At 36.6% G+C, this 20965-nt stretch overlaps 3 protein-coding genes across 3 annotated transcripts; 2 read left to right on the top strand and 1 right to left on the bottom strand.

The window, feature by feature from the left end:
- Nucleotides 1–3288: 3288 nt before the first annotated feature.
- On the bottom strand, nt 3289–7081 carry LOC135082059 (cell cycle checkpoint protein RAD1). The gene is made up of 6 exons (XM_063976812.1): nt 6892–7081; nt 6649–6786; nt 6256–6359; nt 4868–5099; nt 4113–4244; nt 3289–3636 (listed from the first exon to the last, which is right to left on the bottom strand). The coding sequence occupies exons 1-6, from the start codon at nt 6982–6984 to the stop codon at nt 3523–3525; spliced, it is 813 nt and encodes a 270-aa protein (XP_063832882.1). The 5' UTR covers nt 6985–7081; the 3' UTR covers nt 3289–3522.
- A 6514-nt stretch (nt 7082–13595) lies between these two features.
- On the top strand, nt 13596–16855 carry LOC135082058 (solute carrier family 35 member G1). Its single transcript, XM_063976811.1, has 2 exons — nt 13596–13767; nt 13850–16855. The coding sequence occupies exon 2, from the start codon at nt 13865–13867 to the stop codon at nt 14903–14905; it is 1041 nt and encodes a 346-aa protein (XP_063832881.1). The 5' UTR covers nt 13596–13767; nt 13850–13864; the 3' UTR covers nt 14906–16855.
- Nucleotides 16856–17273: 418 nt separating this feature from the next.
- LOC135082057 (mediator of RNA polymerase II transcription subunit 21) lies at nt 17274–19106 on the top strand. The gene is made up of 3 exons (XM_063976810.1): nt 17274–17397; nt 17474–17752; nt 18362–19106. Exons 1-3 carry the CDS (start codon nt 17356–17358, stop codon nt 18485–18487), a joined length of 447 nt encoding a protein of 148 aa, XP_063832880.1. The 5' UTR covers nt 17274–17355; the 3' UTR covers nt 18488–19106.
- Nucleotides 19107–20965: the final 1859 nt, after the last annotated feature.

Below are 20965 nucleotides of genomic sequence, written 5' to 3'. Positions count from 1 at the left end.
CATACTAAGCGTGCTCGAGCCACGCACACATAGCCACCGCTCACGTACGCGTTATCAAGACTGTATTGGACGAATGCGAGGCGCGACTGCGTTCGCTTGAGTGATGCTGCTCACGCGTTTGTGAAATTATTTTGTTTGTGCGAAAATGAGTGAACAACAAAAAAGGGGTATTATAACATTTGTTAAGTAGATGGTTGCTTACACTCAACATTAAAAACTAAATTTTCGTTTTTAAACTACCAGTTGATTCCGGGAGGTAAGAATGGTATTTATTTGTATTTCAATAGTTCGTTTAACGTTGACAAATTGAAACCCAACTCAATTATTAGGAATATCGAAGTGTTTTAAAGAAGTTTTAGGAATTATTGGATAATAGTGTCAACCACCCAACTACATACTACGTGATACTACTTCCTTCTCGTGTATTTGTTTGCAAACTATTACTATAATAATAACGTACTAAACATAACTACATAATTATACGTGGATAATGTGGATATCTGTTATTGTCTTTCTTCCGTAGTATTAAGAGTTACATATTTCTATCATAACGAAATAAACGCAACACATGACAAGACAACCCTAACGCGACGGCGAGCGCAGGCTCGCGAAGCGAAGTACGTACATACATGAGTTTACCTTCTGTTATATTTTGTGGTTAAAGTAAGATGGTGCAACCCAGCCTAACTGCCACGCCCCTTTCCAGACTTCTATGTACGGCTTGTTGACATTTGACACAACACCAGTTACCACCATACATAACTCATAACTGTGTATAGATGACCCACGCTGAACTGTCCCACCAAAATCAATGACAGGGGGGCGCTACCATCGTTCAACTATATGGTTTCCAACATGGCAAAAATCGGAACCAACGATCCGGTATTGACGGTGGCGCCCCACTGTCAATGTCATGCATAGTACAGTTCAGTATTTTGGAACTATAAGTACCTATGGTATTTGCGCTCGGAATGGGATGTCATAACTATCCAAAATCTTATTTCTTCGACTTAATGGGTTACTGGGCTATAATTTTCTGTTCTTTATTATCCGTTCGTATGATCAAAGTGTATACTTTTCTATTCATTTTGAACTTTCCTGCTGTACCCACCTACAATATTATAATTTTTATACTATCTTGATTATTTGTAAATATAAAACAAATCCCTATGCCAAGTTACTTACTGAATTATAACCATGATAAATGGTGCAGTACGCAGATACACCGTTGAAGCTGTATAATTATTATCCTACTTGATTAGTGGGTAGTGCAATTTTTTGTCACCTGACAAGCCCTATTTAATGTGTATAATTCGATGTTTGTATTATTTATTTAATTAGCAATTTTTGTTTGTGCAATACAGTGTGTGTGATTGATTAGCAAAAAGTACATAAGTAAATCAAGAATGTGTAAAAGAATGCTTAGTTATAAGGCTTAGCCAAATTTGTCTATGTTATACGTAATTTATTGATGGTAGTCATAAGTAAACGTATTTATTTAACTTATTTACTTATTCTTGACATACTTTTCCAGTTATCATAATATTCGTCAATTTGTGTGACAGACTTTACCCTTGAACATAGTAAATGTTGTAGCACATACGGTCTACCTATTTATTTGCTTATACAGAGTGTTAGGTAAATGGGTATATGAGCCGACACTAGCCCATGTTAACATGGTCATATGAATGGTATGGTGAAGTCAGAAATTTGATATCATCATTTTTTTATTTTCATACAAATTAAATTTTATAAAATCCGATTTGTATGAAAATTTAAATAATTAAATTGAAGATATCAATTTTCTGACTTCACCATACCATTTATATGACCATGTTAACATGGGCTAGTGTCGGCTCATATACCCATTTACCTAACACCCTGTATACTGATTGATTGTTTAATTTTAAAAGTTGCTCAGCACTTTTATAGCCTTGTATGGACTACGCGATGTATATTCAAGGCTTAACAATTAAAATTCGTGTCATCAAATTATTTCATTCATTTAAAAACCCTAAAGGGATGATTTAATTAATATAAATATTAAGTGTAATATAACATTTTGCTACGAATATTCAAATGGGTAGAACTTATACAACGCAGCAAAAATATCATAATGTATGAATGACAATATAAAAATATAGCTGATGCATGTAAGCTCCTTATTTTAAACATTCCCAAGACGAAACGCGTATTTGTTTAAAATCAAAAGTATAACTTGTAACTCAAACTCGAAAGCGATTTTTTAAAACATTTTGACATTACTTTTTTTCTGTTTCTCTTATTTTCTGTAACTGACTGAAAAATACTTAGTTTTGTTCAAAATAAGGAGCTTCAAAACTCTAGTCATACTGTACCTATCTTAATTTAGCATACAGGGGCTAGTTCTATGTCTATCACGTAGCATACTGTATCAATGTACTGGTAAATAAGGTTTATCTTACATTTAGGCTAGGTAGATAAAAAAGGATGGATGCGATGGCAGACTGTTAAATGGAAAATTAAATGTAAATCGAAATAAATGGACACGTTTAATCAAATGTTAGAAAATTGTAAAGATATAACGATTCGAGGACATTTTTGGTCCTTCGAGCCGGATTTTTATACTAACAACGTATTTAAATATGAGCGATTATTGTAAAAGTAAATTAATTGTACTTAAATGTTGTTGGAATTGATGAATTGAAAAGTTTAAGTATTTTGTGTGTATTAAAAGAAGAAAATTACGAAATGAAGTTAAATCAATGGAAAGTTCACAAAAAACTACCTACTTAGCTCACAAAAATCGTTTTAGTATGTTGTTTAATAGAAAAAATTAAGTTAAAATCACTGTATTAGAAAGGAAAGTTTAAAATTAAATAATTTATAACATAAATGTTTGAACTATGTAATGACGGATTTAGGATAAAGGTAAAAAACGTGTTTATTGGTTTGACTGCGTGAATGTTTTTTCTACTCTGCGTCATACTCTATATTGGTGTTTTAATAATAATTAACGCTATAAAAACTAGCTACGTTCATTATAGACTCAGACTATGGGCTACCGTTGGTGTATTTAAACTTCTGTAAATGCCCATTTACTTTTAGCAAGTCATGTTTTCGTGAAGTTTTCAAAAGTAATCCGTGTCACTTTTCTATATTTACAGTGAATATCATTGATGTTTGTCTAAAGGTTATTTTAGGTAATATGTTATTTATTAACAGGTACATTCCTTGCATATTGTATGTCATTTGGAAAGTGAATAAAACATATATTTTGTATGAAATTATTTTATTTATCAGTCTTTAAGACCTTAATAAAAAAAGTTTGTTGCTTTTACAAAATAGAAAACATTTTACTTATCACAATATTAATCTTAACAATACATCGGTATAAATATTTTTCAAACATCCTTTAGGAAATTGTATGAACAGTATGTGTCTATTATAAAATAAGACAAAACTTCTGCACCTATCAGTTGTACACACGTTTTTTTACTTTAAGTCTATAGACACAAGGACTGTTATTGTGTAATCATCAAGTCAATCGTCAAGTAGGGGCACAATGTAGAACTCTGAAAACATCTGTCTCTGATCTTCTTTTTCCAATTTAAGTTGAAGAAGCAAAAGTCCGTTCGCGCTGCACCGTAACACCACCTGTAAATAAACGAAATTAACAGTAAATTAAATTGCTATACCTAACGTTAATTCACTGTGTGCGCAATGACAGTGCCCTAAGTGACCATTATTATTTTGGAATTGAGATGGTTTGAGTATAAAATAGGGCAGACGTAAAACCGCGTCCAGATTGGGCGAGCCCAGCTCCCGAGGCAGTAGTGTGGCTTTCCACTAGTTGGACCGACGGTCTGGTGAAAGTCGCAGGAAGTACATGGATGCGGGCAGCGCAGGATCGGTCATTTCGGAAATAATAAATCTTTGTCTTTGAAGCAGTCCTGGATTTGTCAATAGGCCGCGGCCTAGGGGCGGCAGATTTCAGATGACGCTTACTCGATTTCAGAAGATAAAAGTTAAATAAAGATCCAACCCCACCCTAGCCTACGGGCGGCAAAACTGTAAATCCGCCACTGCTTTGAAGTCATTTGGCTGAAACAAAACCTTTATTTATGAATTACCTTGGTGGATATAGCCAGGGCCTTCATGATGAGCCGAAGATGGGGAAGCTGGTAGCGCAGCGTGACCGGCGCCTCGCAGCTGAAGCTCTGTACCATGTCGGAAGACTTCGGCATGTCGATGCACGACCTGTCCTGTTAAACATACCTCCGTAAGTAAGAAGTAAACTACAACATTAGTACAATGATACAAAAGTCATAAGTTTTTTTATTTTTTACAAATTGGCTTTTTAAAAGCGCTTTTACAACAATAAATGGGCCAGAAATAATACATTTATGTGAAAAAATAGGTATATGGTCATTTTTCACAGCGCCACCTAGCACCTTGGTAAAACGTGGCATAAGTACATATTTATGAACAGCATCAAATGGCAGTTTACAAAAAAGCAATTTTTTTGAACAAACACATTCTATAAACAAATGAAATGGGACAAAATCTTCAATCTTCTCACACATCTTACCACAACCTCTATCTTCTTTCTTCAATCGCCAACATCGTCTCTAATGCTGCAGAGGCACGTCTTACTCTATCCATTTCCCAGGAGCCCTATGTGTTCAAATACTAGGACTCCTAGGAAATGGAAGGGGCAAAATCGACCCTTCTCCGTTCCTCTTACTTCAGTCGATAAAAACCTATTATTCAAACAAAGCCACACTGCCAAATAAAATCTAGTTACATAATATGTGAGGTAACATAAAAGAAATATTAACAAATGAATCTATTTCTCAAACTGCCTTTAACGTATAATGGTTCTTACCTGCATCCCATAAGTAACAATGCTAACGTTGGGGTGTTCCGGAGACAGGTTGAGTTCTATGACGTCACAGGCCCGCTCCAGATCAGCAAGCAGGCCCAAGAATGCTGCAGCCTTCAGTACCAGCTTCGCAGCTTCTGCAGAGTCTGAATCCCGAAGTTCTAGGACCGAGTCAGCCGTTTGGGTGGCGATTTCGCAGTCCGTCATCACGTTGTGGACTGACTGCGGCTGCAGACTGGTGAGGAAATTATGGTTTTATTTCATTTATGTCCAAAAAAGGTGCTCTGGTTATATTTGATTCATCGCACCTCTAAGTTCCAATTCCATTGAAAGTTATTTGGAGGAAATGTTTTATATTGAAAGAAAATGTGACGATTATGCAACGCCCTATTCATTTTCTAATGTGTGACGAAATTTGTCGGCCGTTTGGTGTAGTGGTTCAGAACGGACTACTATGCCGAGAGGTCCCGGGTTCGATTCCCGGCCGGGCAGAAATTGAAATGATGAATTTTAATTTCTGTGACGGGTCTGGGTGTGACTATGTATAATATTTATGTATTTAAAAAAAAAAAAAAAGTATATAAGTAGTAAATCCGTTAAGCTAGCACCCATAACACAAGCATTAAGTTGCTTACTTTGGGGCTAGCTGGCGCTGTGTAAAATTGTCCAAAGATTTATTATTTATTTATTATTATTTATTTAATTCACGGGTATTTTTTAATCACGAAACAACGTCGTTGCAAATCGACAACCACTTCAGCGAAACTCAATGATGATTCAGCAAAAATGGGCACAAAGGTTTCTAGCAGGGCGGTATTGAACTAGTACGCATGAGCAGAAGCGCGCAGTGAAACTCAAAGATGATTCAACAGAAATGGGCACAAAGGTTTCCAGCAAGGCGTTAGTACGCATGAGCAAAAGGGCGGTAGGTTGGGTCGCGCTGCGCAATGGATGTGGAAGGGGGAATTGCGCAGACCGACGCAATCAATATGTAGAATTAATAATAGCTTGCAGCTAATTTTAAACTGAATCTGTATTGATTTTGAAGGCTTCGGTATCGCCGTCTGGAAAAGGGTGGCCGATAATTCAGGTTTTGGCCAGGATTTTTTGTCTCTGAAATTATGTTTGTATGAGTCAAATAAAGCTACATAGGGCTCCAAGTAAAAGTGAACCCAGAAAAGAAATCAACCATTACCATGATCTCATGCGACCGCTTAGGGTTCCACGGGTTAAAACTAGAGAAGCAGTTCTGTAATTAACAATTTAGCTTTTGCTTGAGGTTTGACCTGTATAAATATGGCAGTTTTTATCGCAATAAAAGCACCATAATTTACCCACCACCGTTTTCATAATAGCTCATGAAATACCCCATAATAAAAGAGCCTACTTACACTAATAATAATGGAGACCCTTCGCCACGATAGTACATCTTGAGGCTAGATTCTTCCCCCGACCCAAATATGTTTAGGCACTCAGATAATACTGCTATGCTAATCTGCAATGGTGAGAAATATTTCTTAAGCAGAAGTTGGTAACCCTGGGTAGTTTAATTCCAGAAGAAACTTGAATTTCTAATGCCTTGGATGATTGTGTGAATTGTAACACTAGCATATTGTGAATATACTGAATCCCTACAATTAATAATACCCATCTATTACCCAACTATAGAAAATGAGAGATAAATGGACAGTTTCAATTTAATTTTGTAATTTTTACATTTTAAAACTTGAAAAAATTTAATGCCTCAGAGATTATCTCTTAAATGCAAAAATCTTAATAATTACCTTAAACATGACATCCACATCATCTCTGACATGGTATTCTGTGAAGTTATCGGATGGCACATAAGCTGACGCCTGCACACACTTCCCTTCCTCTACCGTCAGCTTCAAGCCTTCCGGGAGAGCACAGAAGACTGCCGTCTAAAAGTGTATTGTTTAATTTTACAATGATAAGTGTAACTTATTACACACAGATTTTATGATAAGAAATTTTTTTAAGATTTAGAGTTTTTTTATTGAACTCACCTCTTGGAATTGTATAGCTTTTAACAAACTGCATAGTGTCTTCCCAGAGTCCATCGACGCAGTGAAGTAATAATCAGCTATACCCTCATCCATTTTGCTCCAAATCGAACATAGACCGTACTAGCATTAAGTATTGATCTACCGTTACTTCGTGGCAGACCGTCCTACCTAGAATCAGGGCGATTCTTGCTGCTAGTACATGTTTGCATAAAACTTCGGTTTTTTTCTCTAAAACTTGGTGCTTAAAAGCTTGACAAGGGCAGTAGTTTATTCTTGGGAACACCCTGTAGCACCGATCGTTCTCTCCTTTTATTTCTATCAAACTTCTAGACTTGGAAGCGGTGTATTCTACAAGGATGGCTTGTTTTTCCAATATGTCGAAAGCTCTTTGTACTACTGGACCGAACACAGAGTAGATAGATAATAGGTCTTCGTCTGTAACTGTGGACGAATTTTTTAATGAAGACTATTGTAAATATAATTTTACATGTGAGTTAGAAAGACACTTACGTTGTTTGGATTGGGCCAGTGTAATTCGAGCTTCTAATTCGTTAAGAAAGTGCTCTGCTACTGATGGAATTTTAGACGGGCTAGCATTGTTCATGATTTTAATTAAAATAAAACTTTTTATACCTGTCTGCTCCTGACCCCACCGGCTGGAGTAAAATAATTGTAAATTGAATTAACACTCAATGGTAAACCACCAAAAACTACACTTTGATCTTATCCAAGAGGGCGAGGCAGATGAAATGGACGAGTAGTAGTGTAAAATCAATAAATTAATTACCTGAATGTCTCCAACTTCCTCATTGGCCCTAGAGCAATTCCAAGTATACCATCAATAAAAGCCTAATTAGAGTCATCAAACCTCTCAGTCATTCAATTAGAGCCATTAGAACTTCATAACTATGAGTTGTTTTCTATGTGTAAGCTGAGGACACGTGTCTCCAGCTGACACATCTGTATCTTCGTAAATATTTATGCTACGATAATGTATTATACCTCAAAAATTACAGTCGAATCCAAATAGTAGGCTTTCCACTTTTCAAGACTTTAGCTCAAATACTGTTAAAACCACGATCAAAAAACTATGTGCGAGCTGGAGTACCGTGTCTCCAGCTTACACATCTGTATCTTCGTAAATATTTAAGCTACATCAATGTTTTATATCTCATAAATTAAAGTCGAATAAAAAAACCCGACTTCAATTCTTTCAAAGCTTTATTTCGAACCGTTTTCGAACTACGAACCGATACGTATGTGTAAGCTGGTGACACGTAACACACGGTGGATTATTAAAACCGTATAAGTTAGAGTTGCGTTTTAAAGATCAAATAATTCGTTATAATTAAAGTACACACGAGACATAATTTCAAATCTCTAGGCCTCTTAGTTTCAGAATTAAAAGCCAAAAACTATTTTCCCGCCAAATAATTCAAATAATATGGGTCGACTGCGACGTTGCCGTTCCGTGCGTCCACTAGAGCAGTCGAATTTGAACCTAAAAACTAGTACTGTTTGAATCATTTTTATTTGTAGTTTAAATCATTTAATTTCGATTATAAGAATTTTAGACTAGGAGCCGGCTGATTTCTGTATTGAGTACTTAATAACCTATATTTTATTAATAAGAAAAAGCTAGGTAAAACAAAATTATATTTTAATATACAAGTATAATAACGAACTTGTTTCCAAAGACTCAAATATTTGTGGCGTTTCTAAACGCAACCACTTTAATTTTTATTTAAATACCGTGAAGTCCCACGATTCTGCCACGTCAAGTGGCAAAAATGGGCAACAACTATACAGGGTGGAAACGTTAAGTGATCTCACTCGATTATTTCTTAACTATACAAGATATTAAAAAACTGGTTACTGATCCTGAAAGTGCTTAATGAGCTCTTTCAAACGGTACCAATAATAAGCCAATAATAATAATATTCTATTGACGTTCATAAGTGCCACTTGTGGTCTAAACTGAATAAATATTTTTTTGATTTTTGATTTTGATTTTTAAGTTACAGAATAAACTGGATCTATCTGAAAATTCAATGTTTCCAGCTTCCATACTAAATGTATGCCAGACACACAATATTAGAAGTGTAATTTTTTTAATTTAATAATAAATACTTAAAATAAACTCGTAAATTGTATTCTTATTTTAAATTATTAATGAAAAACATTGGTTTTAGGCTTTACTTGCTATAATATTGTCAAGAGATGAGTGTCATGACTGTGGTAGTACTAAATGTATGGAAGAAGGAAACATTGATTTTTTGGTTAGATCCAGTTTATTCTGTAACCTATTATTGATACCATTGGATAGAGCTTGTGAAGCACTTTTAGAATCAGTAATCAGTTTTACGATATCATATTATGTAGTTTTTAAAATAATGTGACTTTACCAAATGTATGGAAGCTGGAAACATTGAAGTTTCGGATAGATCCAGTTTATTCTGTAACCTATTATTAATACCGTTTGATAGAGCTCATGAAGCACTTTCAGGATCAATAACTAGTTTATTGATATCTTGTATAGTTTAGAAATAATCGAGTGAGATCACTTATCGTTTCCACCCTGTATTTTGCTCTATGGTTACAAACAGATTTTGCATGACATTGACAGATATGTCAAAATCCACCAATCACGCAGCATTTGGACCTCGCGTCTACGTATTGCCATCTGGCGGATTTTCCAATCGCGAAAGCCCTCATTGAATTCTTCTTCTTTTGTTGAAAAAAAAAAAATTAACAACATTAACATCACAAATCACAATCACTACTAAGACATCACAAAATAGACGAAACACAGCATTTGCACAGAATTGGCCGTAAGGATCTATATCCATAGCCGTAAAACTTGTATTAAAAAAAAAGATGACAGTTGACTGCAATATTGAGAAACAGTCAGTGTTGCCAGAAGGTTACTTTTGTAACCTTTTAGCTGATTTTTGAACTGCTTTGGTTTACTTTTAGGTTACACTAATGAAAAGGTTACTTTTAGGTGATTTAGTTAGTAAAATATGATTTATCTGTGGTAATTAAATAGATTAATTAGATTTACGAATCTCTGATGGATGAGTGATACCCGACCCGAGGTTTCCGCCAACTGGGACCGCAATTAGGGTTGCCAGGCGTCCGGCTTTAGCCGGACATGTTTGGCTTTTTAGGGACTTGTCCGGCCAAATATTGCCTTGTCCGGCCTGTCCGGCTTTTGTTAGGCTTTTTATTTGGTTGCCGCGTCAGGCAAAAGTGGAGCCACATAATCATATGAAGCGCACGCATCAGGATGTTGGTTAGCAACCGATATGATGATAGTACCTCACTCATGAGCTGAAACTAATTGCACCCCCCCCCCCCCCCGTCACATGTCCGGCTTTTAGGGTAAAATGTCCGGCCAAATGAAGCACAAAGTCAGGCTTTTGTGATTTTGGACCTGGCAACCCTAACCGCAATCAACTAGGACCGCGGTCCCAATCGCCAGATCGGTAAAAATTAAATACTTTTCTGGGACCATTCATAAAGGACAATGACCAAAAATGTATGGAGTGTGGTCCAAATGTCAACCACCACCTATGTAGTAAAATAGTCTACTAAATACTGATTCATTATAACCAAACCGCAATCAAAAATATGCTGTCAGTAAAAAGTTATGACTGAATGAAAAGTCATGTTTTTACCTTTTCATCTGAAAATTAATGTTCTTGATATCATTCTATCCATCGCACATTTCGGATTAATCTATGCATATTATGTCATGCCGCTTAGTGTGCCGTGTTAGATTCTCGCTAAAAGAAAAAAAAACTCAGAAGAAAGACAACAATATTGGAATTATGGTCGGGTGGTCGCTGCTCCGCCCCTATTGGTTGTAGGGTGATGTTATATAACCTAAAACCATCCTTGATAAATGGGCTATCCATAACAAAAAGAATTTTTCAAATCGGACCAGTAGTTCCTGAGATTAGCGCGTAAACTACTACAATTTTTCATACAGTCATAACTTTTTACTGACAGTTTATTTATTTTTCGTCCCATACTGAAAGTTAATCTCTATTTAATGGACCATAAGCCAATATAGGTCTCATTAGTGGTGGACATTTGGACCACTTTTGGTCATTGTCCTTTTAGTACGATACCGATTTTGGCTTGAATAATATATTTTTTTAAGTTATCTATGAGTGAACCTAGTCGCTGGAAGAAAAATATTTAATTTTTATCGATCCAGCGACTGGGACCACTGTCCCAGTTAATTGCGGTCCCAGTAGCCGGAATCTACGGCCCGATCGCGAACGTCTTCGCTTTCGCTTCGCGAAGCCCACACTCGGCCTCGTCGGCACGCGCACCGACGATCGCCAAACGGCTAGAGTACCTTCTGTACTCGCCACTCTGCCCGGTGAAGCTGGAAAAGCTCCTCCAGCTACCAGCGCGCGTCCCTTAAAAAAAAAAAAAAAAAAGCCGGAAACCTCCCCGACCCGACCGTGGATCACCAGTATTCTACTACACAGTAAAGTATAGGGTAAGGTGGGGCACAATGTTACACGGGGTACAATGTTACAATGCATATTTCTCCGTCCCTTTCTATTAGTTGTATGATGTTCAGCGGCTCAGTTCAGCAGCTCTTATGAGCTTGACAAACGTGTACCTATACCAACATCATACAACTAATAGAAAGGGACGGAGAAATATGCATTGTAACATTGTACCCCGTGTAACATTGTGCCCCACCTTACCCTACCTAGGTTATTAAAAGTTGATCGATCTGTGATAAATAATTTACCTGATTAATTAGTTTTATGAAGTAGGAATTTTATTTCATTAGTGATACCCGACAAGAACGTAGATCATCGGATTTCTAGTAAAGTGTATCTACCTTAATTATTAAAAATGTTAATTGATCTGTGATAATAATCAAGCTGAATAAAAACGTTTTTGATTGTTATTTTAGTATTTCATTCTAGCTATTATATTTCCAAGAATAACCTAGTTTTGCCATGTCTGAATACAGTTTTTTTTTCGGTTTCGGTAAAACCGGTTTTGTGACCCCCTAAATCCCACCCTTACGTTCATATAAAAAGAATGTGCGTAATCTATACGTACATAAGGCACCTAAAATAATAGAGAGGAAAGAATTGATTGTATTGAACAATGAACCGTCTCAGCTATAAAAGACCCACTAAACTGAACTGTCCCACCAAACACATTGATAGGGGGCGCCACCATTGTTCACCTGTACAAGGTTTCCCAAAAAGTACTGTCAAGCCGAAGCCCAGAGGTAGAGTATCACTAGGGCTACCCGAATACTCGATTTTTTCAAGTTATTTATAATTTTCAGATGATATTATGATAATGATGAAAATCTTTATCATATTTCAAAAACTGGGATAAAATCTATCCTACGTCTTTTCCCGGGACTCAACCATCTCTATGCCAAATTTCATCAAAATCGGTTCAGTGGTTTAGGCGTGAAAGCAAGACTAAGTTACTTTCACATTTATAATATTAGTATAGATGCAATGTTTTTGCCTCGATTAAATTAAACATTGTGATCAAAATAAAAACTTATTATCAAAATATTTTATAGGTTATTAGGTACTCAATACAGAAATCAGCCGGCTCCTAGTCTAAAATTCTTATAATCGAAATTAAATGATTTAAACTACAAATAAAAATGATTCAAACAGTACTAGTTTTTAGGTTCAAATTCGACTGCTCTAGTGGACGCACGGAACGGCAACGTCGCAGTCGACCCATATTATTTGAATTATTTGGCGGGAAAATAGTTTTTGGCTTTTAATTCTGAAACTAAGAGGCCTAGAGATTTGAAATTATGTCTCGTGTGTACTTTAATTATAACGAATTATTTGATCTTTAAAACGCAACTCTAACTTATACGGTTTTAATAATCCACCGTGTGTTACGTGTCACCAGCTTACACATACGTATCGGTTCGTAGTTCGAAAACGGTTCGAAATAAAGCTTTGAAAGAATTGAAGTCGGGTTTTTTTATTCGACTTTAATTTATGAGATATAAAACATTGATGTAGCTTAAATATTTACGAAGATACAGATGTGTAAGCTGGAGACACGGTACTCCAGCTCGCACATAGTTTTTTGATCGTGGTTTTAACAGTATTTGAGCTAAAGTCTTGAAAAGTGGAAAGCCTACTATTTGGATTCGACTGTAATTTTTGAGGTATAATACATTATCGTAGCATAAATATTTACGAAGATACAGATGTGTCAGCTGGAGACACGTGTCCTCAGCTTACACATAGAAAACAACTCATAGTTATGAAGTTCTAATGGCTCTAATTGAATGACTGAGAGGTTTGATGACTCTAATTAGGCTTTTATTGATGGTATACTTGGAATTGCTCTAGGGCCAATGAGGAAGTTGGAGACATTCAGGTAATTAATTGCGTTGCGCCAGCCAAAATGCGCCGAGACGATGCGCCGCAAACAAATAAACTGGACCGGAAATGCATCGTATTGATCGCGCCCGGAAACGGATGTACCTGTCAATGTCAAATAAGCATCATAGACAAAATTGTGGCTGCCAACATTATAAAAAAATGTTTTTCACCCCTTGAAGTCCAAAAGATACAAAATCGAAAAATGTATAGTGCGTAAAACAAAACGTGTTATACGTCAATGTCCTTCTTTGACTCTTTGTCCTTTCAATGTCATCGTATATCTGTCCTAGTGTCCTCCTGTCAATCAATCTGTATTTTATCATGTATTTCGGGGATTAAAAATAATAAAATTGAGAAACCCCAAGAGGATTTGACTAAACTTAAGATAAATTTATTACAGTTATGGACTAATGCATCTGGCTTTATTGTATATTTCTAGGATTGCATTTGAATAGAGACTCAGGTTCGTGAAATACAGTGCAACTCGAGTGCTCTAGGGACGAAAGATAGATGTAACTATTTACCTACACCGTTTTATGTTACAGGTGAAAGTTAAGGCAATGCCGGAACACTTGGAGCTTCAGCATCTCGTCGATCTATCAGCTGGCAGCGGTGACGAGACGATACCAAACTTATTGGAGAACAAAAGGCCGCTCATCAAAAGATGCCCGTACTTAGGCCTGATACTGGCGACGCTATCGTCTTTGTTTTTCTCACTGTGCTCGGTCATCGTAAAAAGTCTCGTTAACATTGACCCCATGCAGCTGGCCATGTTCCGGTTCATAGGTGTGCTGTTACCCACAATACCAATAGTAATTTACACTGAACAGCCTGTGTTTCCTCCTGGAAAGCGATTGTTACTCGCGCTGCGGTCGGTTGTTGGCACAGTGGGCTTAATGTTAAGTTTTTACGCATTTCGCAACATGCCATTGGCTGATGCATCTGTTATTGTTTTTTCGGTGCCTGTTTTTGTTGCTCTATTCGCACGGGTGTTTTTGAAAGAGCCTTGTGGTATGTGGAACACGATTTCTATCATTTTGACGTTAATTGGGGTTATTTTGATCACTCATCCGCCATTTCTATTTGGAAGTGACTCCACCGTGGAGCACATTCAAAACTACAATACCCTAAGAGGAGCTATTGCAGCATTTGTGTCTACTATATTTGGGGCGAATGCCTACGTTTTGTTACGGGTACTCAAAGGATTGCATTTCTCTGTAATCATGACCAATTTTGGTGCTATTGCTATAGTACAGACTTTGTTTTATTCTTTTGTTTTTGGTGTACTGTGTATGCCTAATTGTGGCACTGAAAGATTTCTAGTCGTTTGCTTAGCACTGTTCAGCTATTTGGGGCAGATATTGTTGACTATGTCATTGCAAATGGAGCAGGCAGGTCCTGTGGCCATTGCCCGTTCGGCAGACATTGTATTTGCATTTCTATGGCAAGTTATGTTTTTCAATGAGATTCCTAGCAAATTTTCTGTTTGTGGGGCGATTTTGGTACTAAGCTCTGTTCTTCTTGTGGGGCTTCGAAAGTGGGCTCTAGCTTTGCCAGCTGATTCCCAATTAAGGAGTAAGTTAGGGGCTTTAGCACAATAATTTAAGGATCAAATATTAGTCACTCAGCTGAATCTCATATGTATATTGTTATCAGTACCTATCACATTTAATATTAATGGTATCAAATGGCAGGACTTAAAAGATTGAAGCTTTTATGCTATACATAATAATACTATAAGAAATAATGGGTGTTTTAAATATTTTTAAATATAAGGGAACAGTCATAACTCAAATATCTGATTTAAGGATTAGAAACAAGATTTCCCAGACCTGCCACCCTGTAGCATCCATTGCAATCAAAATGTTTATGCTTGAAATAAATTTAGATAAAAATAATTACGAGAAGATACAATAACTACTATTAGTGTACTTAAGTGTAACTTTTCACCCTGAAGACTGCTAAATAAGTCCACTCGAACTTGTGTTGTGTCTTGCCTCTAGTTCTTTGCCCTTTGGACAAGTGATCTAGTTATTCTATCTGACTTGTCCATTGCATGCCTTATGTTCCTCTTTGTTAATCTTGCTAGTCCTTAGGCTGGGTTGCCCCATCTTACTTTAACTTTGACAACGTCAAAAATCTGTCCAATTCCATACAAAAAGCACCGGTTATCGTCATAGTTACCGTTAAAGATAGGTGGTACAACCCACCCTTAGTGTTTTTATTGTTAATTGTTATTAATATTTTTATTATATTAGTCACTCACTATCACCATGTAAGCTGTTTTAAGTGTTGTAGTCATTTTAAATAATACAATTGTAGGTAAACTTTGTATCATTTGACAAAAAGTATAAATTATTTTTATTGACACAAAGAATCGTGTATGAATCATGATTCATACCGTTTTATCAAATAATGGAGTATTTTATCAACTAAATATTATACAATTTTACAAGTAATATACATTGGCTTATTGTTAAGTTTTAATGATCAGTGTTTCAGTGTAAACTAGTACCATTACATATCATGTCACAAAAATGTTATTATTATTGCTGGTCAATTTATATATATATAGTTTAGAGATGAAACGGATAGTTGTTTGGCCGGATACCGGATATCCGGCCAACTGCTAGGCCGGATAACCGGATATCCGGCGGCCGGATAGTTGGCCCATTGTCTCGTTGCATGTCGTGACGAGTTTAGCGCCGCACAGGTGCTTCGAACGCGATCAGTAGGGTCTATTAATTAGTAGACTAGTCACACTTTTCTAAAATCGAATCAGTCCGAAAAGAATGACAGATTTTGCCACTTGTCTAGGGTCATCAATTCGGGCGATTTCGGTTGCCATCGTGAGTGTGATTGAATAGTGAAAATTAAATTAGTTTCATCATGACATCAGACCATCAGTGAACAAAAGATCGCCTATTTTATTTGGCAATATTTCGTCTTAACAGATACATATTTACTATTTATGTATTCGTCATTAGAGTGAATAGCCCAGAAAACGAAATTAGTTTTTTTAAAGCCCTTAATATGGCTTTTTGTAACTTTTTGGACTTTAAATAAAAGCCGTCATTATTATAAGTCATTTTATTGATGTTTACCGCAAAGATTAATGTATTTCATTTTATTAATAGGAAATTATTGTCGCAGTTTTTTAATATCCGGTATCCGGCCGGATAGTAAATTAGGGCCGGATATCCGGCCTACCGGATAGTTACCGGATATCCGTTTCATCTCTGATATAGTTACATATCTCATTATTTATAAAATTATGTTTTAAAACTATGTAATGATTTATTAAAATTATAGTATAGTAGGTACTGCGTAGCTTTTGCCAACGTAACTTATCATTATCACAGAAAATACACAATAAAATGAGTGTAGTGTTATTTATGCACACTATTATTTAGCATAGGCTTGAATTTGATTTATAATATAGGTATGTAAATATAATGTTATAAATTGTGATATTTTTACTTCTAGTCATACATTTAGATGGAAATGATTATGCTTAATGAATGAATGAATAAAAGTCTTAAAGAAATAAATAGTTTCTTAATCATACTCTGCTGCTAATGGTATTTTGAATATTGATTCGACTTCTGGAGTCAAACCCGACGACGACCTATCCGTGGGCGCATTCAAACTTGCCGCCAAGTGCTGCGCAACGTTAGCAAGCAAAGGTAAAATAAAGCGCCCAAACACCGCGCTTATTTTATTTTAAAATAGTACACAAGGCTCAGACCAAGCTATAAGGACATAAAAAGTAGTTTAATGTCTGAATACGATTTTGCATAGTGCTCAGTGGAGAGACCTCTAATCCATATCTGTGGGAGAGACGGAAGGAGAACTTATAGGTGTTTTGTGAGGTTTCCCTTGCGTGTTTTGTATAAAAAAAATCTGCATTGCCTCTGTCAACTGTCAAAGATTTGTCAAAATTGTTTGCTTTGCTGTGTCAGCTGTGGGCTGTGGGTGTTAAAATTTTGCTAATTTCTTCTAAAAATCGTATTAAATCCTTTCACTTCATTCATTACAATAAGCCTTCATCATGGCAGATCGTCTTACACAACTGCAAGACACCATTAACCAGGTAAACGACTTACAAAACTTGGAAACTTTGTACCTACTAATTGTTCCCTGGTTTTGACTTTATTTCTTTTCTGCAGCAAGCTGAGCACTTCTGCAACAGCATAGGCATATTGCAGCAGTTCTCCACGCCTAGCAAGTTCCCTGGATTTGACCGGAGTGGTTCGCAAACGCCTCAACAACAGCAGAATCAGGAGGACTATGCAGTGTTGTTTGCGACGCTCATTTCGCGGTGTGCGAAGGATATTGACACGCTGATCGAGTCGCTGCCGAGTGAGGAGAGCTCGGCAGAGCTGCAGGTGCAAAGCTTGAGGCGTTTGGAGGCGGAGAACAAGGAAGCTGCTGAGCAATTGGAAGAAGTAAGTGTTCTATATGTCAGCGGTTCCCGAAAGGTGGTCCGTGGAACCCTGGGGTTCCGTGGAAAGGTTCCGTAAAAAATATTATCCCACGTTTCGTGACCGACGTTGTTCGCTCGCACCGACTTGTTTACGCACAAGGGAGGGGCAGGGCGTACGGGCGGAGTAGTACGGGGGTTCCGCTAGAAAAAGTATAATCAATTAGGGTTCCTTGGCAAAAAAAAAATTGGGAAACCCTGCTATATGTTGTTATTGTTACAACAAAGTAGGTACCTACCTATTAGTTCAGTGACTCAGATAGAGGTTTTGTACCATAAAAATATCACCATACTTGCAGTTGTTTATCCCTTATTATATAGTTTGCAGCATTTTTTTGTATTCAACTAAGACAAAAAGGGATTTCAAGGGTGTTGTCTGATGATGAATTTATTTCTATTAAAAATGTTGTTTAAAAGAATTTAATCTATTACAAATCATTAGACTGCATTTACAACAGACTATGAAAACGTTTTATTAGCAGTTCTTCATTTACATAAGTACTGATTCTAAAACTTTTTAAATAACTAAGAGTTTCCCCTCGCTAGCATGTTTTATATCTTGAAATACTTCCAGGTGGTCCGCCAAGGTGAGATATTGCTCGAAAAGATCCAAGGAGCCCTGAGTGACATCGCTCAAAGCCAGCTAGACATGCAGAACCCAGCGCTAATCCTAAATAAAGACGTTAAGCCTCAGTTATAGGGCTCGAAGAAGAGCGGTGGCCACCACCGTCGGTGATCTGGTGAAAAGACTTTTTTTAATAGAATAAGTTGATTATTAAGTTAGTGAACCACTGGGTATCGTTTTTGTGCAATGGAGAAGCCATAGACAAGTGAAAGACGGTTAAAATTTACAACAGTGGGTATCACTGTCCATCAGTCTAGTTTTTGTAATAAAAGCTGAATGTTTAATAATGTAATGTTTCTCTAGGTTTTCATTTTAAAAGCATAGTCTATGGTTCAGACTGTATAAAACTGTTTTCTTATATCCTGTCTCCATATTATTGTGTTTAGGCAGAAGGAATCTAACTTTTGGTTATCATCCTTTTAATACAAAGATTATTTATTATTATTCACAGAGATATTATTATAGTCTCTCATTTAAATGTTTATCATACTTTAAAAACTAATAGAGCCTTACAGTAATTTTGTTAAAAATAAACCCTTTCTGTAACATTAAATATCTCATTGTACTGACTTTATATCTGCCTAATTAAGTATAAGTTTAGGAGGATGTTTATAGATATAACTTCTATTGTTTTTTATCCCTCATCTCCAAGTTATAGGTATGATTATATGGTATTTATTAAAATAAGTTCTAAATCCATCCCAACTAATATTATAAATGCGAAAGTAACTCTGTCTGTCTGTCTGTCTGTCTGTCTGTCTGTCTGTCTGTCTGTCTGTCTGTCTGTCTGTCTGTCTGTTACGCTTTCCCGCTTAAACCTCGCAACCGATTTTGATGAAATTTGGCATAGAGATAGTTTGAGTCCCGGGAAAGAACATAGGATAGTTTTTATCCCGGTTTTTGAAACAGGGACGCGCGCGATAAAGTTTTTCTGTGACAGACAAAATTCCACGCGGGCGAAGCCGCGGGCGGAAAGCTAGTAAGATATATTTACATGAACAATAAAAACCAGTTTCCAATTTAATCTCAGTTGTATGATTAATAGAGTAAGTACCTATACAGGGTGGAATTTTGTAATGCCACCTGGAGGGAAAGTACTCTTAATACTTTAGATAGAAAATTTGACTGAAAGAAAAGAAAGAGAACTGCATTCAAAAATTTTCGAAAATTTGCTTTCCACACCCGGGAAGAGTACTTTCCCTCCAGGTGGCATTACAAAATTCCACCCTGTATTTTGATCCATGCCCTGCAAAGTAACATTCATGGCAGATTCACGCCCGTATTCACAAACATTACTATGAGGTCTCATAGTGCGCGTGGATGCACAGGGTGACACACAAACCAATCACAGAGGTCTATTCATCGCTATGCGTTCGATTTACTGCTTCACTTAAGCAAGCATCGTTTGTGAATACGGTCGTTAATTTCGCTACCGCTTCATTGAAAACGTTAATAAAAACAACGCGAATGTAATAAACACTGCTAAATAATATAAAAGCACTCTTAACGCGACGAAGTTTTGCATAGATGGAGGCTAGATGGCGCTGTTAGCACAGCGACATCTCGTACATCGAAGATACGGAAAGTTCAAAAACAAAAAAAATATTTACTTAAATATTTATTTACTAGCTTTCGGCACGCAGCTTCGCTCGCGTAAAATTTTGTCTGTCAAAAATAGGGACAAAACTATCCATTGTCCCTGACCCGGAACTCGAACATATTATATCTGCCAAATTTCATCAAAATCGGTTCAGTGGTTTAGACGTGAAAGCGACACAGACAGACAGACAGAGTTACTTTCGCATTTATAATATTAGTAGGGATTTAGAATTATCTGAGTCCTACCCATAATTACCCATTTCCCTGCAATGCCTAGTCGGGAGCCAATTTGCTGGTAGGTAGTTCGGAAATATAATTTATTAGACTCTACCAGAAATCGAACCCAATATTTTTGAAGCATTCTTATTAGAATTCCCATTACGAATTTGCACCAAACGGGACTAATCTTTCCATACTTTCCCACCACTGCAACTTTAACATCAGGATTTACAGCATTGGTGTATCTGTTACGGTCAAAGTGATAAATGTGAAAATTATGAATAATCGCCGGTTATTATGAATAATTACCGCATGATTTGGTAAATGTGATTAATATGAGGTCATTTATGTGTGTATAAAACTATATAGGCGGCTTAGGGGTGGCCCAAGGGCCACCCCCGCCGCACCTTAACCTATTTTTCACTTTAAATCAAAACATTACGCTATAGACACCATGGAAAAGTAATTTTATGCAAGAAACATTCCAAACTCATTATGCCAAATTATATTCATCCCAACTAATATTATAAATGCGAAAGTAACTCTGTCTGTCTGTCTGTCTGTCTGTCTGTCTGTTACGCTTTCCCGCTTAAACCTCGCAACCGATTTTGATGAAATTTGGCATAGAGATAGTTTGAGTCCCGGGAAAGAACATAGGATAGTTTTTATCCCGGTTTTTGAAACAGGGACGCGCGCGATAAAGTTTTTCTGTGACAGACAAAATTCCACGCGGGC

The sequence above is a fragment of the Ostrinia nubilalis genome, chromosome 21 (assembly GCF_963855985.1).
Source record: "Ostrinia nubilalis chromosome 21, ilOstNubi1.1, whole genome shotgun sequence".
NCBI classification, from domain to species: domain Eukaryota; kingdom Metazoa; phylum Arthropoda; class Insecta; order Lepidoptera; family Crambidae; genus Ostrinia; species Ostrinia nubilalis.
The sequence above is the reverse complement of the archived record's forward strand: the minus strand, read 5'-3'. Positions and strand labels throughout refer to the sequence as shown.

Excerpts from the sequence above, each read along its gene's own strand:
- LOC135082059 (XM_063976812.1), bottom strand. The coding sequence starts at position 6,984 with ATGGATGAGGGTATAGCTGATTATTACTTCACTGCGTCGATGGACTCT. Across the intron at positions 6,360-6,648 it reads ATGTGGATGTCATGTTTAAG|ATTAGCATAGCAGTATTATC; the intron begins GTAATTATTAAG and ends TCACCATTGCAG. Across the intron at positions 5,100-6,255 it reads GGGTCTCCATTATTATTAGT|TCTGCAGCCGCAGTCAGTCC; the intron begins GTAAGTAGGCTC and ends TTTCCTCACCAG.
- LOC135082058 (XM_063976811.1), top strand. The coding sequence starts at position 13,865 with ATGCCGGAACACTTGGAGCTTCAGCATCTCGTCGATCTATCAGCTGGC.
- LOC135082057 (XM_063976810.1), top strand. The coding sequence starts at position 17,356 with ATGGCAGATCGTCTTACACAACTGCAAGACACCATTAACCAG. Across the intron at positions 17,398-17,473 it reads TGCAAGACACCATTAACCAG|CAAGCTGAGCACTTCTGCAA; the intron begins GTAAACGACTTA and ends TCTTTTCTGCAG. Across the intron at positions 17,753-18,361 it reads CTGCTGAGCAATTGGAAGAA|GTGGTCCGCCAAGGTGAGAT; the intron begins GTAAGTGTTCTA and ends AAATACTTCCAG.